At 47.2% G+C, this 23,563-nt stretch overlaps 2 protein-coding genes and 1 pseudogene across 2 annotated transcripts; 1 reads left to right on the top strand and 2 right to left on the bottom strand.

Annotated features, from left to right (window-relative positions):
• Positions 1–1,204: 1,204 nt before the first annotated feature.
• LOC141408423 (uncharacterized) lies at positions 1,205–2,996 on the bottom strand. The gene is given in 4 exon segments (XM_074012924.1): positions 1,205–1,612; positions 1,932–2,253; positions 2,255–2,753; positions 2,756–2,996. Coding segments are annotated over 4 exon segments (1,434 nt in total). The 5' UTR covers positions 2,982–2,996; the 3' UTR covers positions 1,205–1,225.
• An 815-nt stretch (positions 2,997–3,811) lies between these two features.
• Positions 3,812–12,143, bottom strand: LOC141408477 (uncharacterized; annotated as a pseudogene).
• Positions 12,144–21,835: 9,692 nt separating this feature from the next.
• On the top strand, positions 21,836–23,145 carry LOC141408396 (uncharacterized). Its single transcript, XM_074012538.1, has one exon. The coding sequence runs from the start codon at positions 21,903–21,905 to the stop codon at positions 22,554–22,556; it is 654 nt and encodes a 217-aa protein (XP_073868639.1). The 5' UTR covers positions 21,836–21,902; the 3' UTR covers positions 22,557–23,145.
• The last annotated feature ends 418 nt before the right edge of the window (positions 23,146–23,563 follow it).

Below are 23,563 nucleotides of genomic sequence, written 5' to 3'. Positions count from 1 at the left end.
AATAGCATATTGTTACCACCTGTTATCAACACCCTTGAGTAAGATGGAATTGGGTTTTGGTAGGATAACACTTTATTTCATGAACTTAACACATTTAACACAATTGTATTTAATTAAAAGCAAATTAAGTTCACACAGAATCTTATAAAACATTTAAAAATTTATGGTATATTACCTTCATGAAATACTGGTAAAACCAATGATTTATAAAATTCAAAATGGTTCCCTCTTCCTATAATGCAGAAGAATCTTCCTACCTCATGAACCACTTACAAGTAAGTAAAACAACCACAAAGAGCCTCTTGATCAAGATGTTATTCACGCATCTTACATTTCAGAGCCTTTCGCCTTTCATGGACCAGTGTATCAGTGATGCACACCTAATGTAAAGGAATTTCTCATATTTCTGATGCAACAATAAGAATTGACTGTGTGTTTTCACATCAGAACTAGAAATGAAGACACAGCATCAATTAAGAGTTGAATTACATCAATATTCACTTTTCAAAATACTTAGCATTCTTTCAATGCAAAAAAGTATATTTAGAATATATAACTACTAAAAATCAATCTCATCCTCCTTTTTTTTTGGAGATAGAGTCTAGCTCTGTCACTCAGGCTGGAGTGCAGTGGTATGATCTTGGCTCACTGCAACTTCTGCCTCCCAGGCTCAAGCAGTTCTCCTGCCTCAGCCTCCGGAGTAGCTGGAATTACAGGCACGCACACCCAGCTAATTAATGATCTGTTTTAAGTCTAGATGAGTCTGTAGACTCACCACTCTGATTCAGCATCTTTTCTGAATGTGTCCGTGCCCTATTCCTTTCTCTCTTGAATCCTCCAGTGTTTCCGTAGACTTGATTTTGCTTATTTTTTCCATTTACTGCATTTGTAAAATATCTTTTAGTATGAACTCTGGTGTTTTCTAAGCTACAGTTTCTGAACAAATGTTATTCCACATTTATGACATTTGTAGGATTTCTCTACAATACAAATTCTCTGAATTTGAATAAAGTTTAAGCAGCTGATACAAGATTTCCGTCTAGTATAAAACATATTTCTAATTTTTTTTCCAGAAGAAATATTCTTTAGTCCTCTGGAAACTTATATTTCATGAAAGGTCTTTCAACAGTCATTGCATTTATAATAACTTTATTAAGTCTGAACTCTGATGTAAGATGCAAGCAGATACTAACAGCTTTGCCTATTTTTATATTTATTTTTTTTCTCAAGTATGAATGCTTTCATGTACAGTCAGGTGTGAGAACTGGGTGAAGGCTTTGCCACACTCTTCACACTTGTAGGGTTTCTCTCCAGTATGAATTCTCTTATGTACAATAAGGTTTGAGGACTGGGTAAAGTTCTTTCCACATTCTTCACATTTGTAGGGTTTCTCTCCAGTATGGGTTTTCTTATGTTTGGCAATATCTGAGAACCACATAAAGACTTGGCCACATTCTTCACATTTATCGGGTTTCTCTCCAGTATGAATTCTCTTATGTACAATAAGGTTTGAGGACTGGGTAAAGTTCTTTCCACATTTGTCACACTTGTAGGGTTTCTCTCCAGTGTGGGTTTTCTTATGCTTAGTGAGGTCTGATAACTGCTTAAAGATGTTGCCGGCCGGGCGCAGTGGCTCAAGCCTGTAATCCCAGCACTTTGGGAGGCCGAGATGGGCGGATCACGAGGTCAGGAGATCGAGACCATCCTGGCTAACATGGTGAAACCCTGTCTCTACTAAAAAATACAAAAAAAAAAAAAAAAACTAGCCGGGCAAGGTGGTGGGCACCTGTAGTCCCAGCTACTCGGGAGGCTGAGGCAGGAGAATGGCATAAACCCGGGAGGTGGAGCTTGCAGTGAGCTGAGATCCAGCCACTGCACTCCAGCCTGGGTGACAGAGTGAGACTCTGTCTCAAAAAAAAAAAAAAAAAGATGTTGCCACATTCTTCACACGTGTAGGATTTTTCTTCAGAATGAGTTCTCTTGTGATTAGAAAGGCTTGAGCAAGTTCTGAAGACTTTCCCACATTCTTCACACTGGTAGGGTTTCTCTCTGGTGTGAATCCTCCTGTGTTCACTGAGGTGTGAGGACTGCATATAGGCTTTCCCACATTCTTCACATTTGTAGGGTTTCTCACCAGTGTGAATCCTCTTATGTTTAGTAAGGTCTGAGCACCATTCGAAGATGCTGTCACATTCGTCACATTTGAAAGGTTTCCCTCCAATCTCATTTCTCTGATGTTTGGAAAGACTTGGACTTGTGCAATTTTTCACATTTGGAGAGCTTCTCTCCAGCAAGAATCATCTGATGATTAGAAAGCCTTGAGCAAGAGAGAAAGACGTTGTCGCACTCTTCACATTTGTGAAATTTTTCCACAGCACCGTGTTCCTTATGACCAGTAAGGTGGGACAGCTGTTTAAAGGCTTTGCCAAATTCTTCACATTTGTAATGTTCCCCTGCGGTGTAAATTCTGTTTTTAGGAAGGACTGAGCAAGTTTTAAAAACCTTGTCACATTCTTGACATTTGTAAGGTTTCTCTCTAGTGCAAATGTTCTCACGTTCAGTAAAGTGTGAGCATTGGTTAAAGGTTTTGCCACATTCTTTACATTTTGTGGAATTTTTTTCCAGTGTGAATTTCTGATGTTCAGTTAAGAATGAGAACATTTGAAAGGATTTACCACATTCTTTGCATTTGAAAGGCTTCTGTCCAGCATGAATTATATTATATCTATTTAAATTTGAAGAATTGTTAAATATTTAACACATTTATTACATCGAAAGATTTTGCTATGGGTAGTTGATGAACATTGCTTAAGTCTATTGTAATCTTCTTTCTGCAATTTACACTCATCTACATTTCCCCAGTCTTTCCTCCAGTGGAAATTGTCAAGGCCACAATTTCCACATCCTCTCCATATTGATTTTGGGAACGCATCTTGTATGCCCTGCTCTGGCAAAAAGTCTTGGGTGATATGAGAAGACATAGCTGAAAAAAATAAATAAAGTTACCTACTTACTAGACACAGATGAATACACGTTATTAATCTAATCTATAAAATAATACTGAGTACATTAGCAAAACGGCATTAAAAACACCACAGGCCCTACTTTTCTTTATAAACATGTAAATGTAAACATGTATTATCTGAAAAAGATAAAATTATAAAATGATAATATTATAACTGTTACAGTTGGGCATTGGGGAATATAGAGTTTCAATGACCAACCTCAGTTCACACTAAAAGAAAATAACATTTTGAAGTAAAATAACTAGATTATCTTATATTTGGGCAGATGCTTAGTGTTCGGAGAAAATTACTGAGTATACATTTCTGCAGACTCCCATTTGAAACCTCTGTAGGAATTGAAATCAGAAAGCAGAAACACAACATCTGTTTACAGGACCTCCGGGATTTCTGAACCAAACACCATCACTCACACACTTCAGACACAATGCGAAAAGGGAAGTTAGAAAACATGTCGCATAGAGTTCCTCAAACACAGGCAGGTGCAAGCATGTTCCCAAAAGCAGTGGCACAGCAAGCAGTGAGAACCACACAGGCCCTTACTCGCCAGGAGGAGGACTCCGATTTTCACTGTGACCCTTATAAAGGAAAATCACTAAACGGGAAGCGGAGTTTGTAGAAGGTTTAAGAGAATGAGACAGAAGAGGCTCCTGGAGGCAGCAAGAGAAAGACCCCCGGGCTCTCAGAACTGCCCCTGCCCGCTTTACCTGCTTGGCGGTGCCTCCTGCAGTTGGTTCCTCCAGCATCCACCTGGGCAGGGCCCACGTCCTCCCCCTCCCCATGCCAGCCTAAAGCCCCCGGGGCAGCCTGGGTTTCTCCTTTTCCTCTGGATCTCCAGGGACTGCGCGGTCCCTGGGGTCCGCTGGCGGGGAATGAATGAGTGAATGAATGAATGAGGAACCGGGTGGCCATCTGGGTCTCAGTGTCTGTCTGGGGGCGTGGTGGGGGGCGTGCCCTGATGGACCCGGCTCATCAGAGTCACTCCTGGGGGCTTCCCTTGGGGTTGGCACAGGGCAGTTCCCCCCCATCTCAGGGCTGCTTCCGTGGGGAGGGTCCCCGAGAAGCGGAGCGTGGGCTGGTTTTTAGGGGGTAACCCACGAAGGCTCCGCCTGTTCGCCCGCCCCCCGGCCGTTCTGGGAACCCCCCAGCACCACCCTGGAGCCCCAGCCTGCAGCCTCCTCGGGGCCTCGTCTCCCTCCTCCCGGGGAAGCTGCGGGGCAGGCACCCGGCAGACCGCGGGACCTGACTCCCTCCCCTCCCCTCACGGTGGGGTTGCGGCTCTGGGGGCTCCTGGGGCCGCTGTCGGACCCTCAGCTCTGTGGCCGGGGAGAGGAGCTTTCGGGGCCACAGTCTCAGGGCGGCACAGACGGGGCGGCTCCAAGGCTTCAGCCACAGACGTTGGTTTCCTCTGTTCTGGGGGTGGAGGCCTGAGCTCAGGGAGTCTCAGGGTTTGGTTCCTTCCCAGGCCCCTCCAGGGCTGGGGGCGAGTGTCTCCTCCCCACCCTGGGCCGCCCTCTGTGGGTCTGTGTCTCCTCTCCCCATGGGGACCCCAGTGCATGGGGATCAGGCCCACCCCGAGGACTTCACTGAAACTGAATGACCTGTTCAATGGCCCCACCTTCAAATCAGGCCCCGTCCTGAGGGACTGGGGACCAGGCCTTCCACGCAGGGTAGGGCACACGCTTTAGCCTGTCACACAGGATTCCCTGGGCCCCTAAGCACTGCAGCTGGGGTGGGCTGGAACTGGGTGTGACAGAGAAGGGGATTGTACCTGTTGATACTGGCACAATATCAAGGCACTTCTTGATATTGACTTTAACTCATTTCATCCTCAAGGCAGCTGCGTGTTTTTCGTGTCACAGGCACAGAGGGGTTAAGTATGAATCGCTTGCCCGGAATGGCACAGCTGGCAGTGCAGGGATCAGATTAGCCAAGGAGAAGGAACTAAGTCAGGGGTCTTGACCTCAGCCTCAGAACCACAAGTGAGACACCGGGAGAACTGCCGAGATCTGAACCCGCCTGGAGAACCGTCCTGGAGGGTAGTGAGTTGGGGGTACTCAAGGGCGTGCACTTTCCTTCTGAGGTGATGAAACGTTCTGTAACTGGTGATGGTGATGGGTGCACAGCACTGTGAATACACAGCATTGAACTGTATGCCTTAAGTGGGCAAATTGTGTGGCATATAAATTTTATCTCAACAAAGCTGTTACCAAAAAAAGAAGATGTATCAGAGAGGTTGGGGAGTGGTGAAGCCATGGTTGTGCTGATGGACCCAGAGTTCTGGTGAGATCAAAGCATTGGAGAAAGAGAGCTAGGAAGAGGATGGTGGCTGGAAGCGGGGTGCATGGGACAGAGCCCAGTGGGGTGCCCTGCTGAGAACACGGTCACGGATATCACCACAGGGGTGAGGAGTGGGGAAGATTCATTTACTTGTGTATGGAAATCACTGAGAATTAACCTAGAAATTGTGTTGGAAAAAGTAGTCACGAGCCAGAAGCTAAAATCAAGAAGAAATTGGGAAGAGATTGGCAAGGCATACCAGCCTGCACGTAACGGAGACAGAGATGGAGGCTCTGGAGAAGACGGAGTGGGACAGGCTGGTGGTGACGGGAAGACATTACCCATCTTCTGGGACCAGTTCCCAAACTGAACGCTTGGACTTGTTAGTTTTCTTACTCGATTCCTTTCTATCCTTACATTTTTTGTGTCTAAAGGTGTCCCCAATTCTGAAAGTGAGATCTTTAACTCTCCCTCCATATTCTTTTATTTTTATGATATGTTTTAATTTTTATTTCATGGCTCACTGCAGACTCGATTTTCCAGGCTCAATGTTTTTCCCACCTAAGCCTCCTGAGTAGCTGCAACTACAGGTGTGTGCCAGTATGCCTGGCTAATTTAAAACAATTTTTTTTTTCTAGAGACGATGTCTTCCTTTGTTGCCAAAGCTGGTCTTGAACTCCTGGGCTCAAGTGATCCTCCTGCCTTGGCCTCCCTGGATTACAGGCACTCTCAGATTGCAGGCATGAGCCACTGCCCTGGGCCTGTTTGGTGTTTGACCCTAAATCCCAGCTGCCAACTTGCTGCTGTCTGTTCTTTTCTTTTCCTTTCTATTTATTTTATTTTATTTTATTTTATTTATTTTTTGCTGTTATCCATCACCCTTTTCATGTTCAACATGTCTCTATCACTTTGTCTTAGGTGAACTACTTGGAAACTGCACACCACAGCCTCTGTTTTCAACGGAGTTCAGTCACCTCTTGAGGGCTCTTCTGATTCTTATCTCGGTAGATCATCTCCTCAAGGATTTCTGCAGGTGAGTACGCTGGTGACACGATGCTGTATTCTTGGGTGAGTACGCTGGTGACATGTTGCTGTATTCTTGGGCGAGTACGCTGGTGACAGGTTGCTGTATTCTTGGGTGAGTATACTGGTGACAGGTTGCTGTATTCTTGGGTGAGTATGCTGGTGACAGGTTGCTGTATTCTTGGGTGAGTACACTGGTGACAGGTTGCTGTGTGCTTGGGTGAGTAAGCTGGTGACATGATGCTGTATTATTGGGTGAGTATACTGGTGACATGTTGCTGTATTCTTGGGTGAGTACACTGGTGACATGATGCTGTATTATTGGGTGAGTACACTGGTGACATGTTGCTGTATTCTTGGGTGAGTACACTGGTGACATGTTGCTGTATTATTGGGTGAGTATGCTGGTGACATGTTGCTGTATTCTTGGGTGAGTATGCTGGTGACATGTTGCTGTATGCTTGGGTGTGTACACTGGTGACATGTTGCTGTATTCTTGGGCGAGTACGCTGGGGACATGCTGCTGTGTTCTTAGGTGAGTACACTGGTGAAACAATGCCCAAGAGCATGGCCAGGAGATTTGAGGAGCAGACACATCTGGTAAGCAGACTTCAGTTTCTTGTCAGTAATGTGCCCCTCTTATGCTCTCCTCGGGGTTTAGCATGCATCCCTTAAACAAAGAAAGCAGCCTATATAAGCAGTGGTTTGGTGACTAGAGTGCCTCAGTGCGTTTTTGCTGCTATAAGAAAATACTTGACCTGGGTAATTGATAAAGAACAGAAATGTACTTTCTTATAGTCCCGAAGGCTAGGAAGTCCAAGATCAAGGTGCTGGTGTCTGGTGTGGGCCTTCTTACTGTGTCTTCACATATTGGAAAGCAGAAGGGCACGAGAGCATGAATATGCTGTCCTCACATGGCACAGAAAAGGATGAAGGCCCTCCCTCAAGTCCTTCTTGCATGCAGCACTAACTCATTCCAAGTACCTTTTGTTAGGCCCCACCTCCCAACACTCTTGCATTGGGGGTGAAGTTTCCAATACATGAATTTTGGGGAACACATGCAGACTATGGCATAAAGGAACCTCTTTCCCCACGTGGAGTACAACTGAGCAAGGAACCCAACTGAGAAGCTGGAAGAAGCAGCCTAAGAGGAGTGAACGCTCTGTCTGGGGAAGAGAGAAAACAACAGCAGAGAGACTTGTGAGATTTTCAGAAATAATTGAGTAGGGGAAAAGATTCCCCACAAACATCAAGATGAGGATAGATTATTCTTATCTGGATAGGAAAGGAAAGGATATTGTCTGGGTGCACTGGCTCACACCTGCAATCCCAGCACTTTGGGAGGCCAAGGCAGGAGGATCACTGGAGGCCAGGAGTTCAAGACCAGCCAGAGCAACATGGCAAGACCCCCATCTCTACAGAAAGTTTAAAAGTTAGCTGGGTATGGTGACACACGCCTATATTCCCAGCTACCTAGGAGGCCGAGGTGGGAAGATTCCTTAAGCCCAGAAGTTTGAAGCTGGAGTAAGCTGTGATCACGTCACTGCAATCCAGCCCAGGTGACAGAGGAAGACTTATCTAAAAAAAAAAAAAAGTGATCCCCAGTAATATAGTTTGGATGCCTCCTCCAAATCTTATGTTGGTGAGGCCTGCTGGGAGGTGTTTGGATCATGTGTATAGATTTTTCATGGATGGTTTAGCACCATCTCCTTGGTGATGAGGAAGTTCAAGCAAGATCTGGTTGTTTAAAATGTGTAGCACTGACCGGGCATGGTGGCTTATGCCTGTAATCTCAACACTTTGGGAGGCTGAGGCCAGCAGATCACCTGAGGTCAGGAGTTCGAGACCAGCCTGACCAATAGGGAGAAACTCCGTCTCTACTAAAAATACAAAATTAGCCAGGTGTGGTGGCACATGCCTGTAATCCCAGCTATTCAGGAGGCTGAGGCAGGAGAATCACTTGAATCTGGGAAGCAGAGGTTGTGGTGAGCCGAGATCATGCCATTGTACTCCAGCCTGGACGACAAGAGCAAAACTCCATCTCAAAAAAAAAAAAAAAAAACAAAAAAAACGTGTGGCACCTGTCCCTCCACCAGCTCTGTCTTTCTCAGCTGTCACCATGTGCCATGCCTGCTCCCGCTTTGCCTTCCACCATGAGTAAAAGCCCCCTGAGGGCCTCACCAGAAGCTGAGCAGATGTTGGTGCCGTGCTTGTACAACTTGCAGAACCATGAGCCAATTAAACCTTTTTTCTTTATAAATTACCCAGTCTCCGGTATTTCTTTATAGCAACACGAAAAAGAGCCCAATACAGAAAATTGTACCAGGAGTGAGATGTTGCTACAAAGACACCTGAAAATGTGGAGGTGACTTTGGAACTGGATAATGGCCAGAGACTGGAAGCTTTTGGAGGGCTCAGAAGAAGAAAGAAAGATGAGGAAAAGGTTGGAACTCCTGTGAGACTGGTGAAATGGTTGTGTCCAAAATAATTACAGTGATAAGAACCATGAAATCCAGCCTGATGAGGTCTCAGGGAAATGAGGAACTTGCAGGAAACTAAAAACAAAGGTCACATGTGTTATGCCTTGACAGCGAGCTTGACTGTATTGTGTTTCATGCCCTAGGGGGCTCTGAAACTTTCTACTTAGGAGTGGTGACTTAGGATATCTGGTGGAAGAAATTTCTAAGCAGCACAACATTCAAGTTGTGGCCTGACTGAATCTAACGTCGTACTCTCACATGCAAGAGCACATACATGAATTAAAGTTGGAATTTATATTTAAAAGGGAATCAAAGTGTAAAAGTTTGGAAAGTCTGCAGCATGGCCATGTGGCAGAGAATGAAAAAGCATTATCAGGAGAGGAATCCAAGCAGGCTACAGAGCAACCACCTGCTAGAGATATTAGCATGACTCAAAACAAACAAACAAAACACAACCCAAGTGCTAATAGCCAACACAATGGGAAAAGACTTCAGAGGTGTTTCAAAGGTGTTTGAGACAGCCCCTCTCATCACTGACCTAGAGGCCTAGGAGGACTGCATGGTTTCAGGGGCTCAGCCCAGGCCCTCACTGCCCTGCACAGCCTTGGAGCACTGCTCCCCACACATAGGCTGCTCCAGCTCCAGCCTCAGCTCAAAAGACCCCAAAGATAACTCTGGCTTCAGAGGATGCAAGCCATAAGCCTTGGTAGCTCCCATGTGGTGTTAAGCCTGTAGATGTGTAGAGTGCAAGAGTGAAGGAGGCTTGCGATCCTCTACCTAGATTGCAGAGGATTTATGAGAAAGCCTGGGCACTCAGGCAAAAGCCTGATGCAGGGGCACAGCCCACACAGAGGGTATATACTAGGGCAGTGAAGAGGGGAAACGTGGGGCAGGAGGCCCACATAGAGTCCCCACTGGGGCACTGCTTAATTGAGCTGTGGGAAGGAGGACACCATCCTCCAGGCCCCAGAATGGTAGAGCCACTGGCAGCTTACATCTTGAGCATGGAGAAGCTGCAGGCACCCAACTCCAACCCATGAGAGCAGGTGCAGGGGTGAACCCTGCAAAGTCACGAGGGTGGAGTTCCTCAAGGCCTTAGGAGCCCACCGCTCACCCCAGTGTACCCTGGATGTGGGACAGGGAGTCCAAGGACATTACTCTGGAGCTTTAAGATTTAATGGCTGCCCTGCTGGATTGCAGACATGCATGGGGTCTGTAGCCCCCTCCTTTTGGCTGATTTCTCCCTTTTGGAATGGGAATGTTTACCCAGTGCCTCTACCCTCATTGTATCTTGAAAGTAAATAATGTGTTTTGGTTTTCACAGGTTCATAGGTGGAAGGAACTTGGACTTTGGACTCGATGTTGGAATCAGTCAAGACATTGGGAGGACTGTTGGGAAGAGATGATTCTATTTTCCAATGCGAGGACATGAGATTTAGGGGTCAGGGTATAATGATATAGTTGGGATGTTCCCTCCAAATCTCTTGTCGAAATGTAATCTCCAGTGTTGAAGGAGGGGCCTGCGGGGAGGTGTTTGGATCATGGGGGTGGATCCCTCATGACGGGCTTAGCATCATCCCCTTGGCGATGAGTGGGTTCACTCAGATCTGGTTGTTCACATGCGTGCGGCCCCTCCTCACCCCTTGCTCCCACTCTCACCATGTGGTGTGCCTGCTCCTGCTTTGCCTTCCGCCATGAGGAAAAGCTTCCTGAGGGCCTCCCCAGAAGCTGAGCAGAGGTGGGTGCCACGCTTGTGCAGTCTGCAGAACCATGAGCCATTCTAACCTCTTTCCTTTATAAATTACCCAGCCTCCAGTATTTCTTTAGAACAATGCAAAACTGAAAATGGCATGACTAAAATATAAAGACCATGGATAACTTTTGAAATCTAAAAAGGTAAAATTAATATTATCTGGGGGAGTCAACACAGGAAAGATGAGAGCACTTGGGCAGAGGCTGTTGACCACTGGTCACATGTGGTCAGCAGAGAGCAGGTGACCAGCACCCTGGGGCTTTGTGGGAAGCACCAGACAGCCTGGAGCTGAGGTATTAATTGTAGGAGCCAAAACAAATGGGGAAAAAGACAAATTTAGCACACAAAGAAAGTAGATGCTCAACTGAGCCAGGAGGAAGTCACTAGCGAAGAGGGAAAAAACAGAGCTCTGGAAAAATAGTGTAAACAGTCACAAGGAAGGGACCCTGTATCATGCCTGACCTCTGGACAGGTATATAAAGAGCCCAGCCTCAGGGAGCTCCACACCTGCACCTCCCTCTCACCTGCTCCTCTACCTGCTCTATTCTCAATCCACCAGAACCATGGGCTGCTGTGGCTGTTCCGGAGGCTGTGGCTCCGGCTGTGGGGGCTGTGGCTCCGGCTGTGGGGGCTGTGGCTCCGGCTGTGGGGGCTGTGGCTCCGGCTGTGGGGGCTGTGGTTCCGGCTGTGGGGGCTGTGGTTCCGGCTGTGGGGGCTGTGGCTCTGGTTGTGGGGGCTGTGGCTCCGGCTGTGGGGGCTGTGGTTCCGGCTGTGGGGGCTGTGGCTCCGGCTGTGGGGGCTGTGGCTCCAGCTGCTGTGTGCCCGTCTGCTGCTGCAAGCCTGTGTGCTGCTGTGTCCCAGCCTGTTCCTGTTCCGGCTGTGGCTCCTGTGGGGGCTCCAATGGGGGCTGTGGGTCCTGTGGGGGCTCCAAGGGGGGCTGTGGCTCTTGTGGGGGCTCCAAGGGTGGCTGTGGCTCTTGTGGAGGCTCCAAGGGGGGCTGTGGCTCTTGTGGGGGTTCTAAGGGGATCTGTGGTTCTTGTGGTTGCTCCCAGCGCAGTTGCTGCAAGCCCTGCTGCTCCTCAGGCTGTGGGTCATCCTGCTGCCAGTCCAGCTGCTGCAAGCCCTGCTGCTCCTCAGGCTGTGGGTCATCCTGCTGCCAGTCCAGCTGCTGTAAGCCCTGCTGCTCCCAGTCCAGCTGCTGCAAGCCCTGCTGCTCCCAGTCTAGCTGCTGTGTCCCCGTGTGCTGCCAGTGCAAGATCTGAGGCTCTGGACTCAGGCCTCATGTGAGTCCTGCTAACCCCATATTCTGAAGCTGTGACCCGTCCTTCATCGTTGAGCCCCAAACCACTGCCCAGAGTCCATTCCTCACTACAAGATGAACCATATCTGGCTGCCTTTTCCTAAGGAGAGTCCACCCTAATCAATGTCCATTGTCTCTCCTAACAAATTCTCTTCCCAAGTCAACTGCAACTGCAGTTGAATCACCCCTCGCCTGCTAGCCTCGCCTTTGCTTGTCTATTCAGAGGCCTGAGCTCCTGAACCCACTTGCAGTCCTGTCTTTTCCAGCTGGAAGCAGCTGGCCATGAGCGTCCCACCTGCAACAAGGTGGGTGTTTAAGAGGCTTCCTTGGAGTCCCTTTGCATGTCCAACACTCTGCTTTATCTGAAACGAAAAGTTGCAAACTAATAAAAATACCATGCCGACAAACTGAAACACGTATCTTGCTGACTTCTCTGTTGTTCGGCGTCATTACTATGGCTATAGCTATTGTTCTCTTTTTCTTGTATTTCGGACTGTGGGTCTGATGGTGATGTTGGTGGAAGGTGCTAGGATGGGGCTGGCTGTCTCCCCTGCCTCTCATCTCCTTCCCGGCTGACCCCTCTTTTCTCAGATCCCTTTTCTTCCTAGATCTTTCCAGCTATTGATCTGATGGAGACAGAACTGTTCCTCAGACCAGGGCCACAGAAGCAGAAGAGGCTGCTGAAAGCTCTGGGGAGTTCAGACTTGCCTCCTTTCCCTGGTCCAGACCTCTGCCATCTTCCTTTGGGAAGTTTTTGTACCCAACTTACTCTGATTGCCTTTGTTGTTACACAGCCCGTTACCTCTGTAAATAAACACTCCTAACACCAAGCCAATATTGCCTTTTAAGAATTCTGAAAGGGCTGAGCTTGGTTGCTTATGCCTATAATCCCAGCACTTTGGGAGGCCAAGGCAGGCGGATCATTTGAGGTTAGGAGTTTGAGACCTGCCTGGCCAACATGGTGAAACCCTGTCTCTACTAAAAATATAAAAATTAGCTGAGTGTGGTGGCATGTGCCTGTACTCCCAGCTACTTGGGAGGCTGAGGCAGGAGAATGGCTTGAACCTGGGAGGTGGAGGTTGCGGTAAGTCGAGATTGCGCCACTGCACTCCATTCTGGGCGACAGAGCAAGACTCTGTAAAAAAAAAAAAAAAAAAAAAAAAAAGACAATAGAATTGAATTATTTCAAGTTATTTGGAAACACAGCAATTTATTGGTGGGATATGTCCTAAGAACATAGAAAGAACACAAAAATAAAATTCCTAAGCTGTTTTTAGAAGTCATGGTGGCAGTGGTAGTATGGTTGATATCCTGCTGTGAATGTTGTATGGAAAAAGCAAATGCATTAATTAGGTTGGTATCAGAACTGGAATTTTTGGTGTGGAACTGATGAGGTTAAGTAAAAATCTTGTCATCCTGAATTTGAATTAGACATATCGATATGAAATCATGATGTATTTTATCCAAATAAAAACAGTTTCCTCCTCCACTGAAAGATTCAGAAACAATGAGCCATCCTGTAGCAGTGAACACGCCTAGCACCAAGACTGTTGTCTTCAAATGCTGTTTATTGTATCTCCCTGGAACCTGGCTTCTCTGGTGAATGGGCTGGAAGTGAACAAGATGAATCTAGAACATCTTGTCATCCCAGAAAGCAGAGATGATAACTAAGACTAATGCAGTTACATCAAAAGAACTAAAGAGTCAGCTGGGCAAGGTGGCTCACGCCTGTAATCCTAGCACATTGGGGGGCTGAGGCAAGTGGATCACTTGAGGTCAGGAGTTGGAGACCAGCCTGACCAACATGGTGAAACCCTGTCTCTACTAAACACAAGAAATTAGCCAGGTGTGGTGGTGCATGCCTGTAATCCCAGCTACTTGGGAGGCTGAGGCAGGAGAATCCTTTGAACCTGGGAGGCAAAGATTGCAGTGAGCTGAGATGGTGCCATTGCACTCCAGCCTGAGTGGCAAGAGCCAAACTCTGTGTAAAAAAAAAAAAAGATAAGAGGCAAACCTGGAGAAACTCTCTGTAGACAGACTTAGGACAATCTGAACACCAATTTCTTAACTGGACTGATACACATCAAGTATGTTTAAACTAGGAGTAAGTAATCATACACAAAAAATAATAATACAGATACTATGCAAACGGTAAAACTTAGTTGCCTGTAGAGGATTCTAGGAATCAATGCATTATTTCGAAGATGACTAAGTAAAGGAAAATAATCAGGCACTTACTCTATCTCTGATAGACAAACTTTATCTTATGGTAACAAAATTAGAGGAAGTATTCCAGTTTATAAATAAAGAAGAAATCATAGAATTAGAAACTTAGCATTTTGTAACCCCTAATGAAATAATGGGACTACCAGATTTACTGCATGCAGCCAAATCAGTGGAAAATTTATAGCCTTAAATGCATATGTTAGAGTAAAAAATAAAAGTTTAAGCTCATTTAGCCAAAAACCTATCTATAAGACTGGCAGTGTTGCCACACAGAGCACAGAACGGGGTGGTAATTAGGGCTCTTTATAGGTATCCTGGTTCTCCTCTTCTTCTGGGAACAGGTCAGATGGCAGGTGGTAGAGTAACCCTTCCATGAGCCCTCTCTAAGTCAGGTGTGACCGTGTGATTTGCTTGCCTCAGTGGGAAGAAGCCTGAAGCACCTGCTGCAGTTTTCTGAATTCTCTGTTTCTTCTCCTACCATGACCACTAATGTTCCAAGCACTGGCTGCTGCTTCCGACTGAGTCCCAGAGTGACGAAGCACAGAGCAGAGTCACCAGCTGATGTGCAGTGGCCTGCGATGTGAACAAGAAGCAAGCCTGTGTCATGTGAAGTCACTGAAACGTGGGGGTGGCTTGTTTGGGCAGCATAATTGGTCCATCCTGGCTGACCCAGAAACCAACCAGAACAAAAACATAGCATTGAGACCTTGGTTTATTGGTCAGGAGGTGGGTGGAAAGGAAAGTTATCAGAGGCGAGAAAGGTAGTTGTTATGTATTTGGTAAGACTGTCCCAGATCGTGTATCCCTGAGGGAAGAGTTCAGAAAACACAAGGCCCCTCCTGCGTGGGTTGTTGTGGCTGCATTTATCAAAGCATTACAAGAACAGGGTGAGCTCGAAAGAACCAGCTGGTTTTGCCAGCCAGGAGGAAAGTTCTAGAAAGCCTGGAGAAATCTGGGGAGCTACAGAGTTCTCAGTTCTGCCTGGTAAATGATAACACTTAGAAGGCCTTTGAGCAGCAAAGGACAATTAAAGCTGAAATGAAAGGAACCCTCTTTAAGGGTACACTTTGATGAGATTCCATGAGGGTGGACCACACTGCAGGTAGGGAGTTGGTGGCTGCATCCAGCCTGGCCAGTGGGGCAGGAGGGGCTGCTGTGGGGTCAGTGGGTCCAGAAGAAAATGCCGGAAACTTCTCCCTCCATGGCTCACTGGGCGTTCTCTTTGCTTGGCCTGTGGCTCCCGTGGGTAAATTCATGTCTTGCTATGTGATGAAGAGATTTCTCCAGGGAAGAAGGGGAGGTGTTTGGCCCAGGAAGGACCCAGTGACCTGCAGATCAAAGACGGCCTCCCTACCTCAGTAATGGGCACCAGAGAAAAGCCTGCTGCCAGCCATCCATTGGAAATGGGCCCAACAGAACCAATGCTGTCTGTGCTTGGGGTGTGGGGGGTAGAAGAGAAAGCAAAAGAAAACCGAAACCTTCCTTAATAATGAACAGATGACACGTGATAGTTAGCAAGATATAGGACACAGTTGTAACTCTCCGTGAAATCAACAAAGAGAAAATCGAGCATTGGATATTTCATGCATAATTTTTTGATAAAATCATAGGATTGCCTGCTGCAACATCCTTCATTTCACAGTTGACCATTACAGAATGATGCTGAAGGGAGTCACATTGCAAAAACAACCGAGCTCCTTCTCATCCTTCACAAACGCCTCTCTTTGAGGTCAATCCACCCCGTTGGGAAGCCCCTATCTTTTCTCCTTGGCCAGCTTCTCTTTCAGGGTGAACTGCCTGATCTTCACTGCGGTGGCCTTGCCTGGCTCCCACCAGAGGTTCTCCAACGTCACTTTCATCGACATCACAGAATCCTACGTTTCTTTTTTTTGCAAGCATTGCAATTTTACTTACAATTTGCATTGTAAATACGACTGTGGAAAATTTATTTAGGAGAGCTGGTTCTGCAAAAACATGGAAGAGATCTGGGAGGGGGTGTGTGGGAATAAGTGATATTGTTAAGTAAATGAGCTGCTTGAGTGGAGAACACTTTCAGAAGTGGTCAGCCTGGGCTGGGCATGGTGGCTCACTCCTGTAATCCAGTTCTTTGGGAGGTTAAGGAAGAAGGAACACTTTAGCTCAGGAGTTCAAGACCAGCCTGGGTGACATAGCAAGACCCCATCTCTACAGAAAAATAAAAAAAATTAGCTGGGCATGGTGGTGTACACCTGCAGTCCCAGCTAATGGGGAGGCTGAGGTGGAAGAATCTCTTGAGCCTGGGAGGTTGAGGCTGCAGTGAGCTATGATTGCACCACCACACTCCAGCCTGGGTGACAGAGTGAGACCCTGTCTTAAATAAATAAATAAATAAATAAATAAATAAATAGATAAATAAAAGACATGGTCAGCTTGTTTACTTGTTTGTGATTCTTTTCTTTTTTTCTTTCTTCTTCCTCTTTTTTTTTTTCAATAGAGGTAGAGTCTCACTGTGTTGCCCAGGCTGGTCTTGAACTCCTGGGCTCAAGGGATCCTCCTACCTCAGTCTCTCGAGTAGTTGGTGCTACAGGCATGCACCACCGCTGCTAATGAATATTTTCAGAACCTGATGGTTTCCTGCCCCCCCCCCCAGGAATCTTGGATAATGAGTGTAGGGAGACCCTGCACAGAGCCTAGAGATGCTGGCTGTGTATGGAGTGGTCACCAAGGGAGCATCTTAGCAGGAATCTCTGGTCAGAGTGATGGGGGAACCAGACTCAGTCCTGAGACAAGCAGGGGACATCTTCAGCTCACGGACAGCAGACTGTGGAGCTGCTCAGCCTCTGTAATTACATAGTCCAATTCTTCAGAATCATCTATGTATCTGTGTATCTATGTATCTATCTATCTATCTATCTATCATCTATGTGCCTCCTTATCCATCTATGTTTTTGTTGTTGAGATGATCAAGTTGGTTCTAAAATTTCGTTGGAAAAGCAAAGGAATTGAAAAAAAGAAAGCAATCTTTAAAAAGAAGAATGAAGTTGAAGTCTCATAATACTTGTCTTCAAAATCTCCCATAATGTCACAGTGACGCTGTGTTTGCATTAGGAAGCAGCATACAGACCGCAGAGCAGGACACAGGAAACAACTTGCCATAGTGTCGGCTGATTCTCATTAAAAACACCATGATTCCAGTGGGATAAGGATGGCTGGTTGGTTGGTTTATTTATTTATTTATTTATTTATTTATTTATTTATTTTATTTTATTTTTGAGATGGAGTTTTGCTCTTGTTGCCCAGGCTGGAGTGCAATGGCATGATCTCGGCTCACTGAAACCTCCACTTCCCAGGTCCAAGCGATTCTCCTGCCTCAGCTTCCTGAGTAGCTGGGATTACAGGCATGTGCTACCACGCCCAGCTAATTTTGTATTTTTAGAAGAGACAGGGGCTTCTCCATGTTGGTCAGGCTGGTCTCGAACTCATGACCTCACGTGGCTTCCAAAGTGCTGCTATTACAAGAGAACCACCTTTGTTTGTTTGTTTGTTTTGAGACGGAGTCTTGCTTTGTCGCCCAAGCTGGAGTGCAGTGCCACAATCTTGGCTCACTGCAACCTCTGCCTCCTGGGTTCAAGCGATCCTCTTGCCTCAGCCTTCTGAGTAGCTGGGATTACAGGTGTCCACCACCATGCCCAGCTAATTTTTGTATTTTTAGTAGAGATGGGGTTTCGCCACGTTGGCCAGGCTGATCTCGAACTCTTTACCTCACGTTATCTTCCCTCCTCGGCCTCCCAGAGTGCCTGGATTACAGGCATGAGCCACTGCGCCTGGCCACGATGGTCTTTTTATCAAATGCTGCTGAAACAATTGGATGAAAATGTGAAAAAATGGATCTCAACTCCTACCTCACATTACACACAAAAATTAGCTTGAGATCCATCATAGAACTAAATATAGAAACCAAAACTCTAATGCTTCTAGAGGAAAAGCTAGGAAAGAGAGTTTTCTTTTTTTTTTTTTTGAGACGGAGTCTTACTCTGTCGCCCAAGCTGGAGTGCAGTGGCACGATCTCGGTTCACTGCAAGCTCCGCCTCCTGGGTTCACACCATTCTCCTGCCTCAGCCTCCTGAGTAGCTGGGACTGGAGGCCACCACGCCTGGGTAATTTTTTGTATTTTTAGTAGAGATGGGGTTTCGCTGTGTTAATCAGGATGGTCTCGATCTCCTGACCTCATGATCCGACCGCCTCAGCCTCCCAAAGTGCTGGGATTACAGGCATGAGCCACCATGCCCAGCAGAAAGAGAGTTTTCAAAAAGGTCACAAGAAAGCACTAACTGTCAAAGAAAAAAATGTTAAATTGCACTTCAAAATCAAAAACATTTCCCTACAAAAAGAAGTTCAGATAATAAGGCAAATCAAATACTGGAAAATTATGTATTATATTTTACACATACATATATATTATATATACACATATGTAGGGAAAAGAAAGAGAGATCAGACTGTGACTGTGTCTGTATAGAAAAGGAAGATATAAGAAACTCCATTTTGACCTGTACCCTGAACAATTGCTTTGCCCTGAGATGCTGTTAATCTGTAATTTTGCCCCAACCTTGAGCTCACAAAAACATGTGTTGTATGGAATCAAGGTTTTAGAGATCTAGAGCTGTGCAGGACGTGCCGTGTTAACAAAATGTTTACAGGCAGTGTGCTTGGGAAAAGTCATCGCCATTCTCCAGTCTCAATAAACCAGGGGCACAATGCTCTGCGGAAGCTGCAGGGACCTCTGCCCTGGAAAGCTGGGTGTTGGCCAATATTGTCCACGTGATAGCCTGAGATACGGCCTCATGGGATGGGAAAGACCTGACTGTCCCCCAGCCCGACACCCGTGAAGAGTCTGTGCTGAGGAGGATTAGTAAAAGAGAAAAGCCTCTTGCAGTTGAGATAGAGGAAGGCCTCTGTCTCCTGCCTGCCTCTGGGAACTGAATCTCTCAGTATAAAACCCGATCGTACATTTGTTCTATTCTGAGACAGGAGAAAACCCCCCCTGTGGTGGGAGGCGAGACATGTTGGCAACAATGCTGCTCTGTTATTCTTTACTCCACTGAGATGTTTGGGTGGAGAGAAGCATAAATCTGGTCTACGTGCACATCCAGGCGTAGTACCTTCCCTTGAACTTACTTGCAGCACAGATTCCTTTGCTCACATGTTTTCTTGCTGACCTTCTCCCCATGATCACCCTGCTCTCCTGCCGCATTCCTCTTGCTGAGATAGTGAGAATAGTAATCAATAAATACTGAGGGAACTCAGAGACCGGTGCCGGTGCAGGTCCTCCATATGCTGAGCGCCGGTCCCCTGGGCCCACTGTTCTTTCTCTATACTTTGTCTCTGTCTTATTTCTTTTCTCAGTGTTTCATCTCACCTGACGAGAAATACCCACAGGTGTGGAGGGGCTGGCCCCCTTCACACATATATACATGTATATAAAACACATGTGTAAATATATATACATACATATGGCAAAGCATTTCATTCATATATTCTTGATATCGAATTTATGAAGAGTTCCAATAAGTCAATAACAAAAAGAACAAAAAAAAAAAAACCTAGGATAAAATGGGCAAACAATTTTAACAAGACCTTTTAACAAGAAAGATGTGAAAATGGCCAGTGCAAGAAAGGATCCTTGCGAACATTAGTCATCAGAGAAACATAGGTCAAAATCCACACGAGATGCGATTGTACCCCCATGCGATGCCTCACGTTTGAAAAGCCGCCGGGCGGTACTGACAGGCCTGGTGCAGCTGACAGTCCCAGGCACCGCTGGGGAGGGGAAAGCAGCACGAGCGTTTGGACAGCTGTCCGTTTCTTAGCAAGTTAAACATACACTACTCTATGGTCTAGCAAGGCCAGTGCTCAATATTTAACCAAAAGATTAAAACTAAAAACATGAGTACGGAAGGACTGTAAGGCATGTTTACGTGTCATTCATCATAGCCCCAAACTGCGAACAATTCAAATATCTATGAACGTGAGAATGGGGGAACGCAGTCGAGAGTATTTTTACACGAAACACTACGCAGTGATTAAAAAAGAAGAATAAGACTAGGCGTAGTGGTTCATGCCTGTAATCCCGGCACATTGGGAGGCTGAGGCAGGTGGATCGCCTGAGCCCAGGAGGCCAAGGCTGCAGTGAGCCATGAGGGCACCACTCTGCACTCCAGCCTGGGTGACAGAGCAAGACCTTGTTTCAACAAAAAAAAAAAAAAAGAAGAAGAAGAAGAGCAAATCATTGACACACAGAATAACATCGTGAGGGAAAGAAACCAGAGTACATTTTTAATGATTTCATTTCTGCGACATTCAACAGCGGGCAGAACCGGTCAGCAGAGCTGTGCCTGTAGTGATGAGTGGGAAGGGAAGGCCGTGAAAGTGAACCTCTGGGGGTGGAGCAGTTGGTCATGGTTGGGGTGATGGGCACACAAGTACGTGTTTAGCAGAACTCATGGAACTGCACACTCAAAATACGTGCAGAGCCCAGGAGGCCAAGGCTGCAGTGAGCCAGGATCTCACCACTGTCCTCCAGTCTGGGTGACAGAATGAGACACTGTCTCAAAAAAAAAAAAAAATGCAGTGCAGGCGCGGTGGCTCAGGCCTGTAATCCCAACACTTTGGGAGGCCGGGGCAGGGGGATCACTTGAGGTCAGGTGTTTGAGACCAGCCTGGCCAACATGGTGAAATGCCATTTCTACTAAAAATACAAAAATTAGTTAGACATGGTGGCACACACCTGTAATCCCAGCTACTCAGGAGGCTGAGGCAGGAGAATCGCTTGAACTTGGGAGGCAGAGGTTGCAGTGAGCTGAGATTATGCTGCTGCACTCCAGCCTGGACAACAGAGTGAAACTCAGTCTCAAAAAAAAAAAAAAAAAAAAAAGGCATTTCACTGCATGTAAATTTTACCTCAATACAAAATTAAAAGTAATCTTTTGGAAAATAAAAGTGCATTAGAGAGGGTGGCTAGTCAAAATTTTTGTAGCCTTCAAGGAGAGTAAATTTGAAGCATATCTGTCGATTTGTGGAATTTTTACAAAGACTTAATGGAGGAAAACTTGAAAGCATTAGGAAGGGTCTTGTTCCTCTGTTCCCTCTGTGAGCCCAGCTTCCCTGAAGGGAACGTGGGTCTAATCTGTGTCATTAGGAGTGAGCTGATTACAGGAGGAAGAGGTAAGAAAGACAAAGGAGAACCAGGGCCACACTAAAATCCATGCTCTTCGACACTTTGTTTTACAAATTTGACAAAATATTTATACTGGAAGTTTTTAAGTGATGGAACCTATAGACAGCCTTTTCTTTCAGCTTATTTTTTTAATTTTAATTTTATTTTATTTTATTTTATTTTTTACAAAATGACCACCGTTGACATAAACACCAATGCCAGGGGGTGGAGGGTCTGCATCAGTGAGGAGAGCTCTGAGCGCCAAGGACAATGGTCCACCCACCAGCCAAGCCACCACTGCCTCCCAGACTCCTAGGACACCCGCTGGAGAGGGAGCCCAGTGTCTTCTAACAAAGGGAAACGCCTATGAGGAAGAGGCCAAATTTAGAAACCAAGGAAAGTAGAGCTTGGCTTGAGCTGATGGCGGCTCATAGGACGGTGAAGAGATTAAAAATAACACTTGTGCATGTGAAACAGCAGAAACAACAACAGTATTCATGTGATCAGTATAAACACCTGGGCAGGAATATAAAGAGCCGGGGCTCAGGGAGCTCCACACCTGCACCTGCCACCTGCTTCTCACCTGCTCCTCTACCTGCTCCACCCTCAATCCACCAGAACCATGGGCTGCTGTGGCTGCTCCGGAGGCTGTGGCTCTGGCTGTGGGGGCTGTGGCTCCGGCTGTGGGGGTTGTGGCTCCAGCTGCGGGGGCTGTGGTTCCAGGTGCTGTGTGCCCGTCTGCTGCTGCAAGCCCGTGTGTTGCTGTGTGCCAGCCTGTTCCTGCTCCAGTTGTGGCTCCTGTGGGGGCTCCAAGGGGGGCTGTGGCTCTTGTGGGAGCTGCAAAGGGGGCTGTGGCTCCTGTGGGGGCTCCAAGGGGGGCTGTGGCTCCTGTGGGGGCTCCAAGGGGGGCTGTACCTCCTGTGGGGGCTCCAAGGGGAGCTGTGGCTCCAGCTGTGGGGGCTGTGGCCCCAGCCGCTGTGTGCCCTTCTGCTGCTGCTCTAGCTGTGGCTCTTGTGGAGGCTCCAAGGGGGGCTGTGGCTCTTGTGGGGGCTCCAAGGGGGGCTGTGGCTCTTGTGGGGGCTCCAAGGGGGGCTGTGGTTCCTGTGGGGGCTCCAAGGGGGGCTGTGGCTCTTGTGGCTGCTCCCAGTGCAGTTGCTGTAAGCCCTGCTGCTGCTACTCTGGCTGTGGGTCATCCTGCTGCCAGTCCAGCTGCTGTAAGCCCTGCTGTTCCCAGTCCAGCTGCTGTGTCCCCGTGTGCTACCAGTGCAAGATCTGAGGCTCTGCCCACAAACCTCAGCTGGTCCTACAGATCTGGGCCTCCAGGAATGACTGCAGCTGTGGCCTGAATTCCTGAAGCATGTCTCTGAGCCTGTCCTCCTCTGGACTAAGGCAGCCTAGTGTTCAGGGCTCAGTACTCAGCCGCTCGGCCTCTGAGGTCATGAGGGCTTCCGGCGTGCTGGGTCCTGCCCATCAATTCTCCCGGAATCCCCTTTTCCTTTCCTGACCTCACCACTTCAACCTTCTCAGGGCGTCAAGATCCCACATCCCTGGGCCCCTCCTGTGAGCCTGCTGGAAACACGCTGAAACTGGAATCCTCTGACCTGCTGCCACCTCTCCCGGGTCCCTGCAACCTCCTGTCTCCTCCACCCTTCGTCTTCATCCTGCCTGAGCTGCCAGAGCTCCGATTGCTTTTGGAGTTGATCTGGAGGACTCAGAATTATTAGAGATCCCAGGATCCTCTCCTGAGGAGGAGGGGTGCCCAGTCTCCTCTTCTACCTCCGACCTGGCCTGGTTTCTTTGCCCCAGGGCTTCGCCTTTAAGTACCTGGGCTGGATCTTCTAAATAAATACGATCCGTACCTCTCACGAGTTTGCGTTGTGATTCTTTTGTTTCAGCCTCTGTGTGATTAGAGAAATATACAATTTTCACTGAGTTGCACTCCCAGGCATTTGGGAACCCCCTGTTCCCTGCTATGTGAGTTTGCTAGGGCTGCCCCACAAACCATGTGGCTTGAGCAACAGAAGTGGATTGTCTCACAGTCTGAAGGCCAGAATCTGCCATCGAGGTGCCGCAGGGCTGGGTCCTCCTGAGGCCTCTCTCCATGGCTTACAGATGCTGCCATCCCTGTACCCTCACGTGCTCGTCCCTCTGTGTGTGTCTGCATCCTTATCTCTTTGTATAAGGACACAGATTAGATTAGGGCCCACCCTAATCCATGAGGTCCACATTTTAACTAATCACCCTGTAAAGAGCTATCTCCAAATAAGGTCCCATTCTGAGATA

The sequence above is a fragment of the Macaca fascicularis genome, chromosome 14 (genome assembly GCF_037993035.2).
Source record: "Macaca fascicularis isolate 582-1 chromosome 14, T2T-MFA8v1.1".
Taxonomy (NCBI): Eukaryota; Metazoa; Chordata; class Mammalia; order Primates; family Cercopithecidae; genus Macaca; species Macaca fascicularis.
This window is presented reverse-complemented; position numbering and strand designations above follow the sequence as displayed.

Bases quoted from the DNA above. Each gene is read 5' to 3' on its own strand.
- LOC141408396 (XM_074012538.1), top strand. From the start codon at position 21,903: ATGGGCTGCTGTGGCTGCTCCGGAGGCTGTGGCTCTGGCTGTGGGGGC.